The sequence below is a fragment of the Fringilla coelebs genome, assembly GCF_963513975.1.
Source record: "Fringilla coelebs genome assembly, chromosome: 24".
Taxonomy (NCBI): domain Eukaryota; kingdom Metazoa; phylum Chordata; class Aves; order Passeriformes; family Fringillidae; genus Fringilla; species Fringilla coelebs.
Genome location: NC_140050.1, coordinates 6,898,176 through 6,920,018, shown reverse-complemented (window position 1 = coordinate 6,920,018; position 21,843 = coordinate 6,898,176). Strand labels below are relative to the sequence as shown.

The following is a 21,843-nucleotide window of genomic DNA, read 5'->3' as shown; positions in this document are numbered from 1 at the left end:
TCCCAGGAATATCGTTCCTTTCCTGGGAATATCGTTCCTTTCCCAGGAATATCGTTCCTTTCCCAGGAATATCGTTCCTGTCCTGGGAATATCGTTCCTGTCCTGGGAATATCGTTCCTTTCCCAGCAATATTGTTCCTTTCCTGGGAATATCGTTCCTTTCCCAGCAATATTGTTCCTTTCCTGGGAATATCGTTCCTTTCCCAGGAATATCGTTCCTGTCCTGGGAATATCCTTCCTTTCCCAGCAATATTGTTCCTTTCCTGGGAATATCGTTCCTTTCCCAGGAATATCGTTCCTTTCCTGGGAATATCGTTCCTTTCATCCCTGGATCGGCCCCAACCCCGCAGGGTTAATGAATTAAAATAACGAGATTTGAAATGAAAACCTGCCCAGCTCGGAGGCAGCAGCTCCATCCCCAGGTGAGGGGGGACCGGGGATGTCACCCCGGGCTGTCGCAGGCAGGGGGACAGAGCCGGGACGTTCCCACCCCGCCGTCCCTTCCTCGCTGTCCCCTCCGCGGCGCGGATCGCTCCCTCGGGCCGGGAGCCAGGGCTCATCTCCGGAGGATGCATTTGCAGACAGTTTACAGATTCTGCCTTCCTGCTTTTAAATATCTGCGGGCCTTTTGTTTCCCGTCACCTGGAAGGGGCCTCGGTGTCCCCGTGTGACTCGGGATCCAAACCCGCGGGACCGAACGCCCCCGAGGCGTCCCAGCCCAAAAGGGACACGAACAGGGACAGCAAACAGCGGAGGGTCACACTTGGGGCAGCTGTGACATCCCGGGACGGTGCCCAGGGCTGGGGCGGTGTCAGAGCCGGGGACACGGCGACACAAAGCGGGCTCTGTGTCACACCCGGCACCTGGGCGAGCCTGCAGGGCCATCTCGGCTCCCTCGAGGAAGGACTCACGGGGGTTTGGCCGCGTTTGGCTTCTTTTCCAAACGGCTGGAAGGAGAAATCTGGGAGGTGACGCCGTGCCTGTGCCGTCCCCTGTCCCTTCCTCTCTGCAGCGAGGGGTTTTCCTGACTATAGCAACTGGAGCAAAATAAAAACCCCCAAACCAGCATTATTTTTACCCAGAAATTCTATCAAACCTTCTGGAAATGTGGCTGGCACCGTCCTTTGGTGGTGCCAGCAGCTTGGCACTGGGATATTCACCCTGCAAACCCACGCCAGGCTGGCACATGGCTCTTTGGGCACACCCAGCCCAGCCAAGGGGGAAAAATCCCTAAATCCTGGGGGGCCCCAGTGCCCTCCCAGCCCGGGAGCAGGGAGATTTCTGGGGTCACAGAGCTGGGGAATAAGGGAGGTGGGTGTGGGAGCAACGGGGCTGGGGTGGTGGGGATGGATGGAATGGGAGAGCTCTGCAGCCAGGGCATGGAACTTGGGGTTTATGGCAAAGGATGTGGGTGCAGGGCCCTGCTGGGAGCTGCCAGCCACAGCTGGGAACAGCAAAGAGAGAGAGAAGAGAGAGGGAAAGAGATGAGAGAGAGAGGTTCCCGTTACAATACAATGAATCTTCTTTTGGTCATGGAATTTGGGGTTCATTGCAAAGGATGTGGGTGCAGGGCCCTGCTGGGAGCTGCCAGCCACAGCTGGAGCAGGACTGAGAGAGGTAAAGAGAGAGAAGGCAAGAGCGTGGTAAAGAGGATGAGAGAGCAAGGAGGAGTAAAGAGGGGAAGAGAGGGAGTGAAAGAGGACGAGGTTCCCATTCCAACACCATAAATCTCCTTCTGTGCTGAATATTCCAATTCTCACCAACCAATCTAGCTCAAGATACAAATCCTACAGCATTCACACACAGCCCATAAGAATCACTACATCACCACACTGTGTTCCATTTTGAACCCTAAAATCTCCTCTCTGTGCCCCTCTGCCCAGCCAGCAGGGTCTGCTCTGTCCCCTGGAGCTGCCTGCATGCAGAGGGTGCTGTTCCACCCAAAGGGGATTGCCTGCAGCTGGCCGTGCCATTGTTTCCCAATTGTTCGGGGATCTCAAAGCTGCTTTCATTCCCATCTCCCTCACAGTTTCCATATTCTCCAAACCTTTTGCCAGGCAATCACATTTATAAGGCTTTCCTGTCCCATCTTCCCCACCGCTGGGACAGCCCTGGTGCCCCAGTGACACCGACTGCAGCTCCTCTCTCCGTGAGCCCAGCAGCATCTCCCCCGCCACCAAGGGTTAATCAGGCACTAAACCCAAGGACAAAGCTTGGGGACAGAAGTCATTCAGGACCTCGGATGGCAGGGACGTGCGGGAAGGTGCCCGAGCACGCCGGCAGGAGGAGGAGCCCGGCGCTGCCCCGGGCGCGGAGCCGCATCCTGGCCCTTTGTTCGGCACTTGGGTGCCAGCCACCAGGGCTGGTGCTGTGCCCGCTTCCTCCCCTGGCACGCAGCGGGGCCCCCCGGCCAATTGTGGCTGGTGTAAACAGCCGAGTGAGGAAGATTGATGAGGCTGAGCGGCAGGGCAGGGCAGGCTGCCCTCGGCCCTTTCCTGGGGATCGGGGAGTGCTGCGGGTCAGGGAGTGCAGCATCCTCGGTGCGGCTCCCTCAAATCACTGCTGAGTTTGGGGTGGGAGGGGTTTTTCAGACTGGCGGAGGAATTGGGCGGTGGGGAAGCTCCTGGTCCGGCTCAGCCTGGGGAAGAGGGAGCTGAGGGGAGATCTCAGGGCCATCTTCAGCTTCCTGGTGATGGGAAGGGGAGAGGAAACACCAATCTCTGCTCCTGTCACAGGGACAGCACCCAGAGAAGGTCCCAGGGCCATTGCAGCTTCCTGGTGATGGGAAGGGGAGAGGAAACACCAATCTCTGCTCCCTGTGAGCAAGGACAGCACCCAGGGAAGGTCTCATGGCCATCTGCAACTTCCTGATGATGGGAAGGGGAGAGGCAGACCCAATCTCTGCTCCTGTGAGCAGGGACAGCGCCCAGAGAAGGTCTCAGGGCCATCTGCAACTTCCTGGTGATGGGAAAGGGAGAGGAAACTCCAATCTCTGCTCCCTGTGAGCAGGAACAGCACCCAGGGAAGGTCTCATGGCCATTGCAACTTCCTGGTGATGGGAAAGGGAGAGGAAACTCCAATCTGTGCTCCTGACACAGGGACAGCACCCAGGGAAGGTCTTGGGGTCATTGCAAATTTCTGATGATGGGAAGGGAGAAGCAGCTCCAATCTCTGCTCCCTGTGAGCAGGGACAGCGCCCAGGGAAGGGCTGGAGCCGTTCTGGGAGGGTCAGCCTGGCCCTCAGGAGAGGCTCTTCCCCCGAGGGTGCTGCTCCCTGCCCGGGTTCCCCAGGGAATGGGAGCATTCCCAGCCCTGCCAGAGCTCAGGACAGTGCTGTGGGACAGGGAGGGGTCGTTGGGGTGCCCGTGCAGGGCTTGGATCCATGATCCATGATCCTTTCCAGCTCAGGGTGTTTCTGTGCCCTCCCTGATGCCACCCTGGCAGTGCTGCCTCTCCTCCCCACCCGTGCTGAGCCTCGGGTGCTGCCCCAGTCCCCGGTTCTGACTCTGAGCTGCAGCTTCTGAGGGACACAAGAGGTTAAAAGGAGCCCCCCCTGCCCTGAGCCCTGCAAACGCCTCTGCAGAAGGGAGCAGCCCTGCCAAGAGCTTATCTGAGGCTCTTTGTGAACAAAGTGAGCCCTGGAAGGTGGCGAGGCTCAGGGACAGGGAGCAGGATGCCAGCCAAGATCCCTGCCTCTGGCCAGAGGAGAAATTTCCATCTCAGAGAGGAGCCACCCCTCTGGGATAACCCTGCTGCTCCCAGCGCTGGGGAGGGCCTGGGGGGACCAGGGGTTTTTATTCCCCAGGAGCTGTGGCTGCACAGATGGAAACCTTGGCTAAAAACCCTCCTGAGGCAGGTGTCCATCCCCCCAGCTCTGCCTTTCTGCTGGCTCCTGCACCTTCTAAACTGGGACAAAAATTATAAAAATCCCTTTTCCCCAGTGTTTAAGCCTGCAGGGGCACGGTGTGCAGCTCCCAGAGAAACCAGGGATCCCCAGACAGACACAGGGAGCTTTCAGCCCTTAAAACCTCTGGAAAAAAACCACTCCAGTGAGCTGTAGGACTGCCTGATGAAAATGTGGGAAAATCTCTGAGCAGCCAGAATTTCACAGAGGCCCCAGCTCGAACTTTCTGCTCCTCAAATCCTCCCGAGATTGGGAATCCAGAGTGACTCCAACCCAGCACTCTTTCCATCCCAGGACCCAGCCAGGCCAGATAAAAATCAGCTGGGGCCCAGCCTGGCCCATCTATAGCTCTGTGTTTATTTTTAATAGGGTGGCTCAAAACTGAGCAGCTTCTGAGGGATACAGGAGGTTATGGGCCCCAGCAGTTCCTGGAAATTTAATCCCCAGACCCTTCTCTGGAGCTACTGTGCAGCAGCTCCCTGACCCCACAGCCAGAGCCCTCTCTGCAGCTGGGACACAGCCTCAGCATTCGCTGCCTCTGCAGCTGGAAAACCTGCAAAATCCACGGGAAACTCTGCCCTGGCCAGGGAAAGGCAGAGAAAATCACTGACAGGGTAGGGATAGAGGGAAAGGATCCCTGGGGTGGCCTGGAGAGGTGAGAGCTGCCCCAGGGGAAGGCACAGCCCTGCAGCAGGGTGCAGGTGAGCTCTGAGGGGCTCCCAAGGGCTCCTGCTCCCCGTGGGAACTGGGACTCGCTGTCCCAGGGTGGCTTTTCCCTCTGCCATGGGTGCAGGAGCCCTGTGTGCTCCTGGAGAGGCTCCAGCACAGGGGAGGGAGAGGATCCCAACCCTTCCTGGCAGGCACAGCTTCCTCCTCTGCCCTGGGCAGAGCTCTCCTGCTGATCCTCTGTTACAGAGGTGGATTTCAAACCTGTCCATGATCCTCTCAGATGGTGTCTCTGCTCCTCCTGCCTCCTGTCCTCCACCCCTGCGATCCCAGCACGCCCAGCCAGGGAGTTCAGCTGCTCCCAGAGCCTGTGGGGAGGAAATTTCCCCAAAAGCAAAGCCCTGGGCAGGTGAGGGTGAGCCACAGGTCAGGATTTGTCCAGCCTGGAGATGCCCCTGAGCTGGGAGATGCTCCCCAAAGCTCACAGCAGCTCCTGGAGCAGAGCTTGGCTTTCTCAGAGGATTGGCCATTAGGGATGGATTTATCTCGGGTTTTGTTTGGATTTTCCTTCCCTTCCTTTGCAAAAGCCCTGTTTGGACAAGGCACAGCCAGATCCTCTCCCAGCACAGACAGGGATTACACAGCAGATGCTTCCCTGCCTGCACCGGCCAGGGAGACAGACCCAAACCCTGCCCCAGAGCCCTGCAGCACCCCTGGGAGCAGGACAAGGCAGGGATCTGGATTTGGCACTCCCAGCCCCACCCCAGCTGGCTCCAGGGCTGTGCCAGGGCCAGGCTGAGCCCCTCAGCGTGCCCAGCCCGCCGTGGAGCTGCTCCCATGGCTGAACCTCCCCGGGGAGGTTTGGGATGCTGCTCCTGGCTGAAGGCAGGGCCCAAAGCACTCCCTGCACTCTCTGCCTTCCTGCAGCCAGGCCCTGGGGATATTTATCCCATTTCCCTTGGCTGTGGAGCTCCTGCCCCTCTGGGAGCAGCAGGAGCTGGAAACCACAGAGATCTGTTCACAGGAACCAAAGCAGGCACCAGCACCAAGCTGCAGGATTTGGTGTCACCTGCCAGGACCTGCTGCTCCCAGGGCTCTGACCCTGCTCCCAGGGCTCAGGGTCTCTGTCCCCCCAGCCCTGGGGCTGCTCCCCTGCTCCAGCCTTGCAGGAGTGTGGCTGGAGCCAGCCCAGCACAGGGCAGCTCATCCCTGCCCTCTCCTGCTCTGCTCTCATCCTGCTGAAACCACGGCGTGCAAAGCGCTCAGCACAGCCCCCCCCGGGGATTTCACCCCCAAAAATCAGCCCAGGCTGGTGCTGAGCAGTTCAAACGCTGATGTTCCCTCTCTCCCCTGAGGAGACTCTCAGGCCACGTCCCCAGGACAGATTTTACACAGCTTTTCCTCGTGCTCTTGGACTCGGAGCCAGCTGAGACCATCTGCTGTGGGAAGCTGCTCCTGCTCCAGCTGAGAGCAGAGCTGAGCTTTGGAGCCCCAAAACCCAACCCAGGGCAGGGCCAGGCTGCACCCCGGGCTCTCACCCACCCCAGCTGCTCCTGGGCAGGGACAGGGAGCAAAGCTTGTGGTGGCTCCAAGATTCCCACTCCGTGGAATTCCAGACTTTGGGTTGGAAGGGACCTCCAAGTCCATCCTGCTCCTCCTCAGTTAAGGGCAGGGACGCCTCCCTCTGTCCCAGGTGGCTCCAGCCCGGCCTTGGACACCTCCAGCTGGGAATGCCAGCTGTGGTGGGGCTGGGAATGCCCAATCCCTGCCTTGTCCTGCTCCCAGGGGCTCTGCAGGGCTCTGGGGGAGGGTTTGGGCCCCTTTCCCTGGCTGGTGCAGGCAGATTACACCTGCTGCAGTAATCCCTGTCTGCTCTGGGAATTCCATCCCAGCCTCTCCCCACCCTCCCAGGGAGGAGCTCCATCCCCACATCCCATCCATCCCTGCCGTCTGGCAGTGGGAAGCCGTTTCCTCTTGTCCAGCGTCCCTTTCCTCAGCTCTGCATCCTCTGAGCAGCTCTGCTGCCCCTCTGCCTTCTCCAGGAGCCCCTGGAATCCAACAGATCCAACTGGAGCCCCTGGAATCCGAGCCCCCCCCACCTCAGCAGGCTCCTGGAGCAAGCTGCTCTCACCTGAGCAGCCAGGTGAGCTGGGGCCAGCCCCTCCTGCAGAATTCTCATTTCCCACATCCACTCCCCAGGAGCAGAGGGGATCTGCCCCGAATTTAAATGCAATTTAAATCATCTCAGCCCAGCCCCACAGCTGGAACCCTGCAGCGACAGCCAGAGTGGTTTGAATAATGAATCCCTGAAGGTTCCCCAGTCCAGAACATTCCCAAGGCAGAGGGATCCAGCACTGGGGCTGTTTCTGATTTAGAGGCAGGCTGGGATCCCTGCAGAGCAGGGCTGGGAAGGGCTCCACCACTCTCATCCTTTCCCAGGACAGCAGCTGAGATCCTCAGCAGGTGGAGCCCCCGTGGAATCCGGGATCATTCCTGCTGGAAAAGCCCTGGGGGATCACCGAGCCCAGCCCCCAACCCAGCGCTGCCAAGGCCACCACCAAGTCCCAAATTCACACTTTTTTAAACACTTCCAGGCATGGGGACTCCAAAGCTTTTCCCTGAAGGAATTTTCCTAATAGCCAATCTAACCCTCCAGGGAAAATATAATATCCTCCTAATAACCCTCCTAAAATTCTCCTAATAACTCTGCCAATATCCTCCTGATAACCCTCCTAAATCCTCTTGATAACCCTCCTAAAATCCTCCTAATAACCCCCCAAAATCCTCCTGATAACCTTCCCAAAATCCTCCTGATAACCCTCCCAGTATCCTCCTGATAACTCTCCCAAAATCCTCCTGATAACCCTCCTAAAATTCTCATGATAACCCTCCTAAAATTCTCCTAATAACCCCCCCAAAATCCTCCTGATATCCCTCCTAAAATCCTCCTAATAACCCTCCCAATATCCTCCTGATAGCCCTCCTAACAGATCAATATTTTTCCCACCCCTGCCCATCATCCAGGCTGAATCTTTCCTCAAACCCAGAGTGAAATGGAGGAGCTGTGCTGGATTTTCAGGAAAAAGGGAATGCACCAAGGGAAGCAGAGACGGGCTCGGAGACCCTGCCACGATCAAACCCAGCCCAGCACCTGGGAAAACACCCCTGGGCTGGCTGAAAAAGCTTTGTTACCCTCTGAATTGCCTTTTGGATCACATTATCCATCCCAAAAAACTCCCCCTGCTGCGCTGGGGCTCCCTACAGAACGTTTTTCTCCCGTGAACTGGAGCCCCAGAGCGAGGTGAGTCTCTCTCAGCGGGCTGGAGATGCTCAGCAGCTCGCCCAGGGCATCCCCTGCTGGAAAGTGGCACCCAGGAATTTTTGGGGCTTCCCAGCAGGGAGGGAGGTTGGTGCCTGTCGCCCTGCAGCTCTCACAAGTGACATCATTTTATTTCCTGAGCGAGAGAGTGGCCAAAGCCGCCCCCATCCCCGCCCTGCAGCAGCTCACAAACACCCATTTAATTAAATTTTTTGATTCAGAGTGTAAGTCAGACCTCGAGTCTGGCATGAAACGCTGCAAAGAGAATGTGCAGATCCCAGCCCTGAGCAATGGAATCGGAGTTAATTTCCTTTGAGTCTCCACACACATGTTCACATGCACATAAAATGTAAATAAACAGACGTAGCCACACGTATTCTTATTCACAGGGAGCTTCCCCAAACCTGCTCAGGCTCCCTAGATGTCCAAAAGTCACCAGGACAGCAGGAATTCATGGGGAAAAAAATAAAAAAAATCTCACTTCAGCAATATTGAGAGCTTCAAGGAGCTGCAAAGGGAAGCCCCTGGTGTTTGCCAGCCCCTCTGGACAGAAGGGGCGAGGACATCAATCCTCATCCCAATTAGTGCTGGAAAAAATGTCCTGAGTGCATTTATTTCTGGTGGGGAGCAGCATCTCCCAAGTTAGGGGTTGTTTCCTCGGCCATAAATCTGTCAGCACCACAGGGGATGCTGGATTTCCCTGAGCCCTGCTCAGCAGAGGTTTCTGCAAGACCAGACTCGGTTAATCCAAGCACAGTTTGGGTTTTCACTTGCTGCAGACAGGGCTGGCTGCAGATTTCAGCCTCCTGAAGGGGTGTGGGAAATGCTAATTATTTGTTATTAAAAATGTAAAAAGTTTAATAGTGATAAAATGGTTATAAAAATAGTAATAGAATTAGAGTAATAGTAATAGAATTTGAGTAATAGTAATAGAATTAGAGTAATAGTAATAGAATTTGAGTAATAGTAGAGTAGAGTAATAGAGAATAGAGTAATAGTAATAGAATTAGAGTAATAGTAATAGAATTAGAGTAATAGTAGAGTAATAGAGAATAGAGTAATAGTAGAGTAATAGTAGAGTAATAGAGAATAGAGTAATAGTAATAGAATTAGAGTAATAGTAGAGTAGAGTAATAGAGAATAGAGTAATAGTAGAGTAATAGAGAATAGGGTAATAGTAATAGAATTAGAGTAATAGTAATAGAATTGGAGTAATAGTAGAGTAGAGTAATAGAGAATAGAGTAATAGTAACAGAATTAGAGTAATAATAATTTGGACAATTTGGATTAGGGCAATATGAGACAATAAAAACAAAGAGTTATGGACAGTTTGGGTACCTTTTCTGGGCAAAATAAGCCTGAAAAAGGACCCAGGTTAGCAGAGGATTAACCCTTAAAAGCAACAGCCTGTTGCACATTCACACACCTCAGCCATGATGCAGAAATTCCATTAAAAACAGGATTCTGGCTGGGCAGTGCCAGCTTCTCCCTCTGAATCCTGACAGCTCTTCAAGCCTGAGCAAGGTGGGAAGAAATTAATTTCTTCTGATAAGAGATCAATAAATTCATTTTCTCTGAAAGATTTGGGTGTCCTGTAGCTGCTGCCTCGATTTTCCTTTCTTTAGGAAAATTACCTTGCATAGTTTCTATTTTAACACTTTGTTATAACCCAAAACTGCATTTGAGAGAATCAACTCAGCATCACACTCCAACACAACACCGCATTCCCTGGAATGCTTGCCAAGAGGCAACTTAATATCATCAAATTAATTAATTTAATATCACAAAACAGGCGTTTTTCACACGGGGAAGGAGGAAACCCCCACGGTGGGGGTGAAGCAGAGGAGATTTAACCCTGTGGAGGCTGCAGCAGGGTGCTGAGCCCTTTTCCTTCCCCCTGGGGACTCAGGGGCTGAGGGATGCCTGGCAGGGGACACAGGGATGGGTGGCACTCTGCCCTGCCCCACAAATCCTCTGCCCTGCCAGGACAGGGCTGCTTCACACAGCTCTGCCCCTCAGCTCATTAAGAACGTGACATTTCTGGCTGAAAAAAAAAAAAAAATTAAAAATAATAACTGAGGGCTTGCTGCTAACCCTGGGTGGCTTCACTCTCTGCTTTTGCCATTCCCCTCCTAACGACTCCCAGAGCTGGCATGGCAGGACAAGGATTGAAGGATTGAAATCCAGACTGGGAGATTGGGCTGGTTTTTTTATTGGAGCCAGGAGTAAAGATTTCTATTTTTCCAAGGCTAGGGAAAGCATGTTCAGGCTGATAAATATCTGTCAGCAAAAGCCATTAGCTGATGGAGTGGAACAGGAGGGGAAAATAAAAGGCAGCAAAGCCCTGCCATTCCCAGTGGCACAGCTCAATGGCCTTTCCTTCCATGCAGGATTTTTAATGGATTTCTTGGAGGGTTAAATTGTGGAACCTCATTTTAATGAACCTGATCTTAAGGAGCTTCCCAGCTTCTGCTTTTGGTTCTTCCCAGCACGAGGAGCTGTCAGCATCCTGTCCAGCAATCCCGGGAGATCTGCTGGGCCAAACATCCCAGAAATCCCAGGAATTTCCCAGAAATCCCAGAAATCCCAGCAGTCAGGAATATACTCTGTGCCTCAGCTTCTTCCTCTGGAAGACACAACCATGACAACTTCCCAGAAATCCCAAAAATTCCAGAAACCTCCCAGAAATCCCAGAAATCCCAGCAGTCAGGAACACGCTCTGTGCCTCAGCTTCTTCCTGTGGAAGACACAAGCACGACAACTTCCCAGAAATCCCAGAAATCCCAAAAATCCCAGAAATCCCAGAAATGTCCCAGAATTGTCCCAGAAATCTCCCAGAAATGTCCCAGAAATCTCCCAGAAATCTCAGAAATCCTCACTCCCAGCAGTCAGGAACACGCTCTGTGCCTCATCTTCTTCCCCTGCCAGACACAACCATGACAACTTTCCAGAAATCCCAAAAATCCCACCAGGGCTGGGATCAGCAGCACAAGGAGCTGGCAGCATCCTATCCAGCAATCCAGGGAGATCTGCTGGGCCAAACATGCCAGAAATCCCAGAAATCTCCCAGAAATTCCAGAAATCTCCCAGAAATCCCAGAAATCTCCCAGAAATCTCCCAGAAATCTCCCAGAAATCTCCCAAAAATCTCCCAGAAATCTCAGAAATCCTCAATCCCAGCAGTCAGGAACACGCTCTGTGCCTCATCTTCTTCTCCTGCCAGACACAACCATGACAATTCTGTCCCAGCCTGAGTGACAGAAGGTTTCTTCAGCTGCTCCTGTGAATTTTAGGGCCAGTCTCAAAAATACACAAAATATGCTAAAGAAGGGCCCCTTCCAGAGCACAAAATGACATTTTGGAGACCCACAGGGACTTTGGTGTGACAGAGGCCAAACCCTGAGTCTCCCTGACCCTGATCTCCTGGCTCAGAGTGAATCCCTTGTGGCTTTATCCAAATTCATACTTGGATAATTTAATAAATTTCCTTAATTATTAGATTGGAGCATTGATTCCCAGCAGATGGATCCTCCAGGGATGTGGACCGAGCTCCTGCAGGCTCACACCTGGATTCTCTGCAGAAGGGTGGGTGCAGAGCTGGGCTCTGCCTTCCCTCCCTCCTCCCCAGATGTGGAAGAGAACCAGCCCAGCCCAGCTGTGCCACACTCCCCGAGAAAAGCCAGGATCTCATAAAACCCAGGACTAATTGCCCGCAGATGGCTCATTAAGGCCACGGGGAAATTCTTCCAGGGTCAGGAAAGGCTCATGGAAAGCACCAGGAGGTCACAGCTCGGGGACACCTGGGCAGGGAATGGGTCCTGGGGGCAGGAGCAGCAGGAATCGATTCATTTTCACAGAAAATCACAGAATTTCTGAAAAGCCTGGGGCATTCCTGCTGAATTCTGCATTGCTGGGAGCAGGGCAGGGATTGCCAGAGGTCCAAAAAGCCCTGGGATCATTTCAACAGCTCCAAATCCCTGCTGTCCCCAAATCCAGGCCCCTCACTGTCCCCCACCCCGTGACACCAGGCAGGTTTCAGTCCCCCCAGATATTGCTGCTGAACCAACAGCTCCAAATCCCATGAGAACTTGAAAAGCTGTCACCAAACCTGAAAACTTGAGGAGCTGTCACCAACTCCAGGCCTGTGGCATTTTCTGGGTTCCCTGCACGGAGGAGGAATTGAGAATCTGACTCCATGTTCTTAGAAGGTTAATTTATTATTTTATGGCTCTATATTATACAAAGGAATACTGAATTACACTGAAATACAGAAAGGATTCGGACAGAAGGCTAAAAGATATTCATGAAAAACTCGTGACTCCTTCCAGAGTCCAACACAGCCTGGCTGTGACTGGTCATTAAATTAAAACAACTCACATGAAACCAATCCAACAATCTCCTGTTGGGTAAAAAATCTCCTGTTGGATAAAAAAATCTCCAAACCACATCCCAAATCAGCAAAACACAGGAGAAGCAAATGAGATAATTATTGTTTCCTTTTTCTCTGAGGCTTCTCAGCATCCCAGGAGAAGAAATCCTGGAGATTTTTTCAGAAAATACGACGGTGACCTCTCACTGTCCCCCACCCCGTGACATCAGGCAGGTTTCAGCCCCCCCAGATTCTGCTGCTGACCCAGAGGCTGCTGTCACCCCGAGGTGACATCCCAGGGGACAAGAGGAAACCTTGGAGCTGCTCCTGGAGGCCGCTGCTCCATCTGCAACTCATCCCGCGCCAGAGCAGCGGCGGCAGGGAGATAAGGAGGCTCCGAGGAAAACTCTGACAAGCAGAGCTATTTTCAGCTGGCTTGGCTCGCTGCTCCTCTGGAGGGCAGGAGGAGGGACAGAGCTGTCCCTTCAGCGGGCTCTGGTGTTCCAGAATGTTCCCAGTGTGGAACAGGACCCTGATTGAAAAGTTGTGCGGAGCTCCAGGCTGCCACTGGAATGGGCAGTGCCACATCCTGGGCTCCATCTGTGGAATAATTTCAGTGCAGATGCTTTGCCTGGGGAAGGGGGGGAGGAGGATGGAGCCACGGGTAGTAGAAGGGCGGCAGTGAGGAAATTTCAGCACGGGGAAATGAAACTCTGGGTGTTGCTCTCGGCAGGGCCTGAGCTCACCCTGCCCGCCCCGCTCTCATGCAGAGCCGTGGCTCTGTCCCCACGTTTGCTCTGCCTCAGCCCAAAGCTTCCCACATCCTCACCCCACATCCTCCCCCCACATCCTCACCCCACTCCTCTTCTGCTCACTGCCCCAGCCCATTTTGCTCCCCAAACTTTTCCAGTCCCCGCTGGCCGACGGCGTCACAAAACGCGCCTTGGGGAAATTCGGCTGGGTGGAAACAACCGAAAGAAAATTCTAACAAAAGCCAGCCCCACCCTGGTCCAGGAGCTCCTGCAGGGCAACAGAGCTGGGATGCAGCCAGCATTTGCTCCAAGGAGAAAGCCCTCGAGGAGGCCAGGTTGTGGCAGTTTTGCGAAGCCCCTGGGATGCCCTTTGCAGCTGCAGTGTGCCCGGAGCTCTGGGCCTTTTAGTTTGCCGAACCCGAAGCCCCAGGCGTAACCCTAACCCAAACCCTAACCCTAACCCTAACCCTAACCCTAACCCTAACCCTAACCCTAACCCTAACCCTAACCCTAGGCTGGGCAGGCAATCGGCCTAGGGTTAGGGCAGGTGCCAAGGAGAAAGCCCTCGAGGAGGCCAGGTTGTGGCAGTTTTGCGATGCCCCTGGGATGCATTTGCAGCTGCAGTGTGCCCAGAGCTCTGGGCCTTTTAGTTTGCGGAACCCTAACCCTAACCCTAACCCTAACCCTAACCCTAACCCTAACCCTAACCCTAGGCTGGGCAGGCAATCGGCCTAGGGTTAGGGCAGGTGCCAAGGAGAAAGCCCTCGAGGAGGGCAGGTTGTGGCAGTTTTGCGATGCCCCTGGGATGCCCTTTGCAGCTGCAGTGTGCCTGGAGCTCTGGGCCTTTTAGTTTGCGGAACCCTAACCCTAACCCTAACCCTAACCCTAACCCTAACCCTAGGCTGGGCAGCCAATCAGCCTAGGGTTAGGGCAGGTGCCAAGGAGAAAGCCCTCGAGGAGGCCAGGTTGTGGCAGTTTTGCGATGCCCCTGGGATGCCCTTTGCAGCTGCAGTGTGCCCGGAGCTCTGGGCCTTTTAGTTTGCGGAACCCTAACCCTAACCCTAACCCTAACCCTAACCCTAACCCTAACCCTAACCCTAGGCTGGGCAGGCAATGGGCCTAGGGTTAGGGCAGGTGCCAAGGAGAAAGCCCTCGAGGAGGCCAGGTTGTGGCAGTTTTGCGATGCCCCTGGGATGCCCTTTGCAGCTGCAGTGTGCCCGGAGCTCTGGGCCTTTTAGTTTGCAGAACCCTAACCCTAACCCTAACCCTAACCCTAACCCTAACCCTAGGCTGGGCAGGCAATCGGCCTAGGGTTAGGGCAGGTGCCAATGAGAAAGCCCTCGAGGAGGGCAGGTTGTGGCAGTTTTGCGATGCCCCTGGGATGCCCTTTGCAGCTGCAGTGTGCCCGGAGCTCTGGGCCTTTTAGTTTGCGGAATCCTAACCCTAACCCTAACCCTAACCCTAACCCTAACCCTAACCCTAGGCTGGGCAGGCAATCAGCCTAGGGTTAGGGCAGGTGCCAAGGAGAAAGCCCTCGAGGAGGCCAGGTTGTGGCAGTTTTGCGATGCCCCTGGGATGCCCTTTGCAGCTGCAGTGTGCCCGGAGCTCTGGGCCTTTTAGTTTGCGGAACCCTAACCCTAACCCTAACCCTAACCCTAACCCTAACCCTAGGCTGGGCAGGCAATGGGCCTAGGGTTAGGGCAGGTGCCAAGGAGAAAGCCCTCGAGGAGGCCAGGTTGTGGCAGTTTTGCGATGCCCCTGGGATGCCCTTTGCAGCTGCAGTGTGCCCGGAGCTCTGGGCCTTTTAGTTTGCGGAACCCTAACCCTAACCCTAACCCTAACCCTAACCCTAACCCTAAACCTAGGCTGGGCAGGCAATGGGCCTAGGGTTAGGGCAGGTGCCAAGGAGAAAGCCCTCGAGGAGGCCAGGTTGTGGCAGTTTTGCGATGCCCCTGGGATGCCCTTTGCAGCTGCAGTGTGCCCGGAGCTCTGGGCCTTTTAGTTTGCGGAACCCTAACCCTAACCCTAACCCTAACCCTAACCCTAACCCTAACCCTAACCCTAGGCTGGGCAGCCAATCAGCCTAGGGTTAGGGCAGGTGCCAAGGAGAAAGCCCTCAAGGAGGCCAGGTTGTGGCAGTTTTGTGATGCCCCTGGGATGCCCTTTGCAGCTGCAGTGTGCCCGGAGCTCTGGGCCTTTTAGTTTGCGGAACCCTAACCCTAACCCTAACCCTAACCCTAACCCTAGGCTGGGCAGGCAATGGGCCTAGGGTTAGGGCAGGTGCCAAGGAGAAAGCCCTCGAGGAGGGCAGGTTGTGGCAGTTTTGCGATGCCCCTGGGATGCCCTTTGCAGCTGCAGTGTGCCTGGAGCTCTGGGCCTTTTAGTTTGCAGAACCCTAACCCTAACCCTAACCCTAACCCTAACCCTAACCCTAACCCTAACCCTAGGCTGGGCAGGCAATGGGCCTAGGGTTAGGGCAGGTGCCAAGGAGAAAGCCCTCGAGGAGGCCAGGTTGCGGCAGTTTTGCGATGCCCCTGGGATGCCCTTTGCAGCTGCAGTGTGCCCGGAGCTCTGGGCCTTTTAGTTTGCAGAACCCTAACCCTAACCCTAACCCTAACCCTAACCCTAACCCTAACCCTAGGCTGGGCAGGCAATGGGCCTAGGGTTAGGGCAGGTGCCAAGGAGAAAGCCCTCGAGGAGGGCAGGTTGTGGCAGTTTTGCGATGCCCCTGGGATGCCCTTTGCAGCTGCAGTGTGCCTGGAGCTCTGGGCCTTTTAGTTTGCGGAACCCTAACCCTAACCCTAACCCTAACCCTAACCCTAACCCTAACCCTAGGCTGGGCAGGCAATCAGCCTAGGGTTAGGGCAGGTGCCAAGGAGAAAGCCCTCGAGGAGGCCAGGTTGTGGCAGTTTTGCGATGCCCCTGGGATGCCCTTTGCAGCTGCAGTGTGCCCGGAGCTCTGGGCCTTCTAGTTTGCGGAACCCTAACCCTAACCCTAACCCTAACCCTAACCCTAACCCTAACCCTAACCCTAGGCTGGGCAGGCAATGGGCCTAGGGTTAGGGCAGGTGCCAAGGAGAAAGCCCTCGAGGAGGCCAGGTTGTGGCAGTTTTGCGATGCCCCTGGGATGCCCTTTGCAGCTGCAGTGTGCCCGGAGCTCTGGGCCTTTTAGTTTGCGGAACCCTAACCCTAACCCTAACCCTAACCCTAACCCTAACCCTAGGCTGGGCAGGCAATGGGCCTAGGGTTAGGGCAGGTGCCAAGGAGAAAGACCTCGAGGAGGGCAGGTTGTGGCAGTTTTGCGATGCCCCTGGGATGCCCTTTGCAGCTGCAGTGTGCCCGGAGCTCTGGGCCTTTTAGTTTGCGGAACCCTAACCCTAACCCTAACCCTAACCCTAACCCTAACCCTAACCCTAGGCTGGGCAGGCAATGGGCCTAGGGTTAGGGCAGGTGCCAAGGAGAAAGCCCTCGAGGAGGCCAGGTTGTGGCAGTTTTGCGATGCCCCTGGGATGCCCTTTGCAGCTGCAGTGTGCCCGGAGCTCTGGGCCTTTTAGTTTGCAGAACCCTAACCCTAACCCTAACCCTAACCCTAACCCTAACCCTAGGCTGGGCAGGCAATGGGCCTAGGGTTAGGGCAGGTGCCAAGGAGAAAGCCCTCGAGGAGGGCAGGTTGTGGCAGTTTTGCGATGCCCCTGGGATGCCCTTTGCAGCTGCAGTGTGCCCGGAGCTCTGGGCCTTTTAGTTTGCGGAACCCTAACCCTAACCCTAACCCTAACCCTAACCCTAACCCTAGGCTGGGCAGGCAATCAGCCTAGGGTTAGGGCAGGTGCCAAGGAGAAAGCCCTCGAGGAGGCCAGGTTGTGGCAGTTTTGCGATGCCCCTGGGATGCCCTTTGCAGCTGCAGTGTGCCCGGAGCTCTGGGCCTTTTAGTTTGCGGAACCCTAACCCTAACCCTAACCCTAACCCTAACCCTAATCCTAGGCTGGGCAGGCAATCGGCCTAGGGTTAGGGCAGGTGCCAAGGAGAAAGCCCTCGAGGAGGCCAGGTTGTGGCAGTTTTGCGATGCCCCTGGGATGCCCTTTGCAGCTGCAGTGTGCCCGGAGCTCTGGGCCTTTTAGTTTGCGGAACCCTAACCCTAACCCTAACCCTAACCCTAACCCTAACCCTAGGCTGGGCAGGCAATGGGCCTAGGATTAGGGCAGGTGCCAAGGAGAAAGCCCTCGAGGAGGGCAGGTTGTGGCAGTTTTGCGATGCCCCTGGGATGCCCTTTGCAGCTGCAGTGTGCCCGGAGCTCTGGGCCTTTTAGTTTGCGGAACCCTAACCCTAACCCTAACCCTAACCCTAACCCTAACCCTAACCCTAACCCTAACCCTAGGCTGGGCAGCCAATCAGCCTAGGGTTAGGGCAGGTGCCAAGGAGAAAGCCCTCGAGGAGGCCAGGTTGTGGCAGTTTTGTGATGCCCCTGGGATGCCCTTTGCAGCTGCAGTGTGCCCGGAGCTCTGGGCCTTTTAGTTTGCGAAACCCTAACCCTAACCCTAACCCTAACCCTAACCCTAACCCTAACCCTAGGCTGGGCAGGCAATCGGCCTAGGGTTAGGGCAGGTGCCAAGGAGAAAGCCCTCGAGGAGGGCAGGTTGTGGCAGTTTTGCGATGCCCCTGGGATGCCCTTTGCAGCTGCAGTGTGCCCGGAGCTCTGGGCCTTTTAGTTTGCGGAACCCTAACCCTAACCCTAACCCTAACCCTAACCCTAACCCTAGGCTGGGCAGGCAATGGGCCTAGGGTTAGGGCAGGTGCCAAGGAGAAAGCCCTCGAGGAGGCCAGGTTGTGGCAGTTTTGCGATGCCCCTGGGATGCCCTTTGCAGCTGCAGTGTGCCCGGAGCTCTGGGCCTTTTAGTTTGCAGAACCCTAACCCTAACCCTAACCCTAACCCTAACCCTAACCCTAGGCTGGGCAGGCAATCGGCCTAGGGTTAGGGCAGGTGCCAAGGAGAAAGCCCTCGAGGAGGGCAGGTTGTGGCAGTTTTGCGATGCCCCTGGGATGCCCTTTGCAGCCTCAGTGTGCCTGGAGCTCTGGGCCTTTTAGTTTGCGGAACCCTAACCCTAACCCTAACCCTAACCCTAACCCTAACCCTAGGCTGGGCAGGCAATCAGCCTAGGGTTAGGGCAGGTGCCAAGGAGAAAGCCCTCGAGGAGGCCAGGTTGTGGCAGTTTTGCGATGCCCCTGGGATGCCCTTTGCAGCTGCAGTGTGCCCGGAGCTCTGGGCCTTTTAGTTTGCGGAACCCTAACCCTAACCCTAACCCTAACCCTAACCCTAACCCTAACCCTAGGCTGGGCAGGCAATGGGCCTAGGGTTAGGGCAGGTGCCAAGGAGAAAGCTCTCGAGGAGGCCAGGTTGTGGCAGTTTTGCGATGCCCCTGGGATGCCCTTTGCAGCTGCAGTGTGCCCGGAGCTCTGGGCCTTTTAGTTTGCGGAACCCTAACCCTAACCCTAACCCTAACCCTAACCCTAACCCTAACCCTAGGCTGGGCAGCCAATCAGCCTAGGGTTAGGGCAGGTGCCAAGGAGAAAGCCCTCGAGGAGGCCAGGTTGTGGCAGTTTTGCGATGCCCCTGGGATGCCCTTTGCAGCTGCAGTGTGCCCGGAGCTCTGGGCCTTTTAGTTTGCGGAACCCTAACCCTAACCCTAACCCTAACCCTAACCCTAACCCTAGGCTGGGCAGGCAATGGGCCTAGGGTTAGGGCAGGTGCCAAGGAGAAAGCCCTCGAGGAGGGCAGGTTGTGGCAGTTTTGCGATGCCCCTGGGATGCCCTTTGCAGCTGCAGTGTGCCCGGAGCTCTGGGCCTTTTAGTTTGCGGAACCCTAACCCTAACCCTAACCCTAACCCTAACCCTAACCCTAACCCTAACCCTAGGCTGGGCAGGCAATGGGCCTAGGGTTAGGGCAGGTGCCAAGGAGAAAGCCCTCGAGGAGGCCAGGTTGTGGCAGTTTTGCGATGCCCCTGGGATGCCCTTTGCAGCTGCAGTGTGCCCGGAGCTCTGGGCCTTTTAGTTTGCGGAACCCTAACCCTAACCCTAACCCTAACCCTAACCCTAACCCTAACCCTAACCCTAACCCTAACCCTAACCCTAGGCTGGGCAGGCAATGGGCCTAGGGTTAGGGCAGGTGCCAAGGAGAAAGCCCTCGAGGAGGCCAGGTTGTGGCAGTTTTGCGATGCCCCTGGGATGCCCTTTGCAGCTGCAGTGTGCCCGGAGCTCTGGGCCTTTTAGTTTGCGGAACCCTAACCCTAACCCTAACCCTAACCCTAACCCTAACCCTAACCCTAGGCTGGGCAGGCAATGGGCCTAGGGTTAGGGCAGGTGCCAAGGAGAAAGACCTCGAGGAGGGCAGGTTGTGGCAGTTTTGCGATGCCCCTGGATGCCCTTTGCAGCTGCAGTGTGCCCGGAGCTCTGGGCCTTTTAGTTTGCGGAACCCTAACCCTAACCCTAACCCTAACCCTAACCCTAACCCTAATCCTAGGCTGGGCAGGCAATGGGCCTAGGGTTAGGGCAGGTGCCAAGGAGAAAGCCCTCGAGGAGGCCAGGTTGTGGCAGTTTTGCGATGCCCCTGGGATGCCCTTTGCAGCTGCAGTGTGCCCGGAGCTCTGGGCCTTTTAGTTTGCAGAACCCTAACCCTAACCCTAACCCTAACCCTAACCCTAACCCTAACCCTAGGCTGGGCAGCCAATCAGCCTAGGGTTAGGGCAGGTGCCAAGGAGAAAGCCCTCGAGGAGGCCAGGTTGTGGCAGTTTTGTGATGCCCCTGGGATGCCCTTTGCAGCTGCAGTGTGCCCGGAGCTCTGGGCCTTTTAGTTTGCGGAACCCTAACCCTAACCCTAACCCTAACCCTAACCCTAACCCTAACCCTAACCCTAACCCTAGGCTGGGCAGGCAATCGGCCTAGGGTTAGGGCAGGTGCCAAGGAGAAAGCCCTCGAGGAGGCCAGGTTGTGGCAGTTTTGCGATGCCCCTGGGATGCCCTTTGCAGCTGCAGTGTGCCTGGAGCTCTGGGCCTTTTAGTTTGCGGAACCCTAACCCTAACCCTAACCCTAACCCTAACCCTAACCCTAGGCTGGGCAGGCAATGGGCCTAGGGTTAGGGCAGGTGCCAAGGAGAAAGCCCTCGAGGAGGCCAGGTTGTGGCAGTTTTGCGATGCCCCTGGGATGCCCTTTGCAGCTGCAGTGTGCCCGGAGCTCTGGGCCTTTTAGTTTGCGGAACCCTAACCCTATCCCTAACCCTAACCCTAACCCTAACCCTAACCCTAGGCTGGGCAGGCAATCGGCCTAGGGTTAGGGCAGGTGCCAAGGAGAAAGCCCTCGAGGAGGGCAGGTTGTGGCAGTTTTGCGATGCCCCTGGGATGCCCTTTGCAGCTGCAGTGTGCCTGGAGCTCTGGGCCTTTTAGTTTGCGGAACCCTAACCCTAACCCTAACCCTAACCCTAACCCTAACCCTAGGCTGGGCAGGCAATCAGCCTAGGGTTAGGGCAGGTGCCAAGGAGAAAGCCCTCGAGGAGGGCAGGTTGTGGCAGTTTTGCGATGCCCCTGGGATGCCCTTTGCAGCTGCAGTGTGCCCGGAGCTCTGGGCCTTTTAGTTTGCAGAACCCTAACCCTAACCCTAACCCTAACCCTAACCCTAACCCTAACCCTAGGCTGGGCAGGCAATGGGCCTAGGGTTAGGGCAGGTGCCAAGGAGAAAGCTCTCGAGGAGGCCAGGTTGTGGCAGTTTTGCGATGCCCCTGGGATGCCCTTTGCAGCTGCAGTGTGCCCGGAGCTCTGGGCCTTTTAGTTTGCAGAACCCTAACCCTAACCCTAACCCGAACCCTAACCCTAACCCTAACCCTAGGCTGGGCAGCCAATCAGCCTAGGGTTAGGGCAGGTGCCAAGGAGAAAGCCCTCGAGGAGGCCAGGTTGTGGCAGTTTTGCGATGCCCCTGGGATGCCCTTTGCAGCTGCAGTGTGCCCGGAGCTCTGGGCCTTTTAGTTTGCGGAACCCTAACCCTAACCCTAACCCTAACCCTAACCCTAACCCTAGGCTGGGCAGGCAATGGGCCTAGGGTTAGGGCAGGTGCCAAGGAGAAAGCCCTCGAGGAGGGCAGGTTGTGGCAGTTTTGCGATGCCCCTGGGATGCCCTTTGCAGCTGCAGTGTGCCCGGAGCTCTGGGCCTTTTAGTTTGCGGAACCCTAACCCTAACCCTAACCCTAACCCTAACCCTAACCCTAGGCTGGGCAGGCAATGGGCCTAGGGTTAGGGCAGGTGCCAAGGAGAAAGCCCTCGAGGAGGCCAGGTTGTGGCAGTTTTGCGATGCCCCTGGGATGCCCTTTGCAGCTGCAGTGTGCCCGGAGCTCTGGGCCTTTTAGTTTGCGGAACCCTAACCCTAACCCTAACCCTAACCCTAACCCTAACCCTAACCCTAACCCTAACCCTAGGCTGGGCAGGCAATCAGCCTAGGGTTAGGGCAGGTGCCAAGGAGAAAGCCCTCGAGGAGGCCAGGTTGTGGCAGTTTTGCGATGCCCCTGGGATGCCCTTTGCAGCTGCAGTGTGCCCGGAGCTCTGGGCCTTTTAGTTTGCGGAACCCTAACCCTAACCCTAACCCTAACCCTAACCCTAACCCTAGGCTGGGCAGGCAATGGGCCTAGGGTTAGGGCAGGTGCCAAGGAGAAAGACCTCGAGGAGGGCAGGTTGTGGCAGTTTTGCGATGCCCCTGGGATGCCCTTTGCAGCTGCAGTGTGCCCGGAGCTCTGGGCCTTTTAGTTTGTGGAACCCTAACCCTAACCCTAACCCTAACCCTAACCCTAACCCTAACCCTA

General features: G+C 55.8%; 1 protein-coding gene across 1 annotated transcript in view; it reads left to right on the top strand.

Annotated features, from left to right (window-relative positions):
* Positions 1-2,241: 2,241 nt before the first annotated feature.
* The window catches only part of DUS3L (dihydrouridine synthase 3 like), a gene marked incomplete at its 5' end in the record, with an annotated part of 117,043 nt that continues 97,441 nt past the window's right edge, over positions 2,242-21,843 (top strand). Inside the window, 2 exons of the mRNA XM_084220965.1 lie at positions 2,242-2,539; positions 2,591-2,688. Of these exons, the coding sequence (XP_084077091.1) occupies positions 2,242-2,539; positions 2,591-2,688 (396 nt within the window). The remainder of the gene's footprint in view (positions 2,540-2,590; positions 2,689-21,843) is intronic.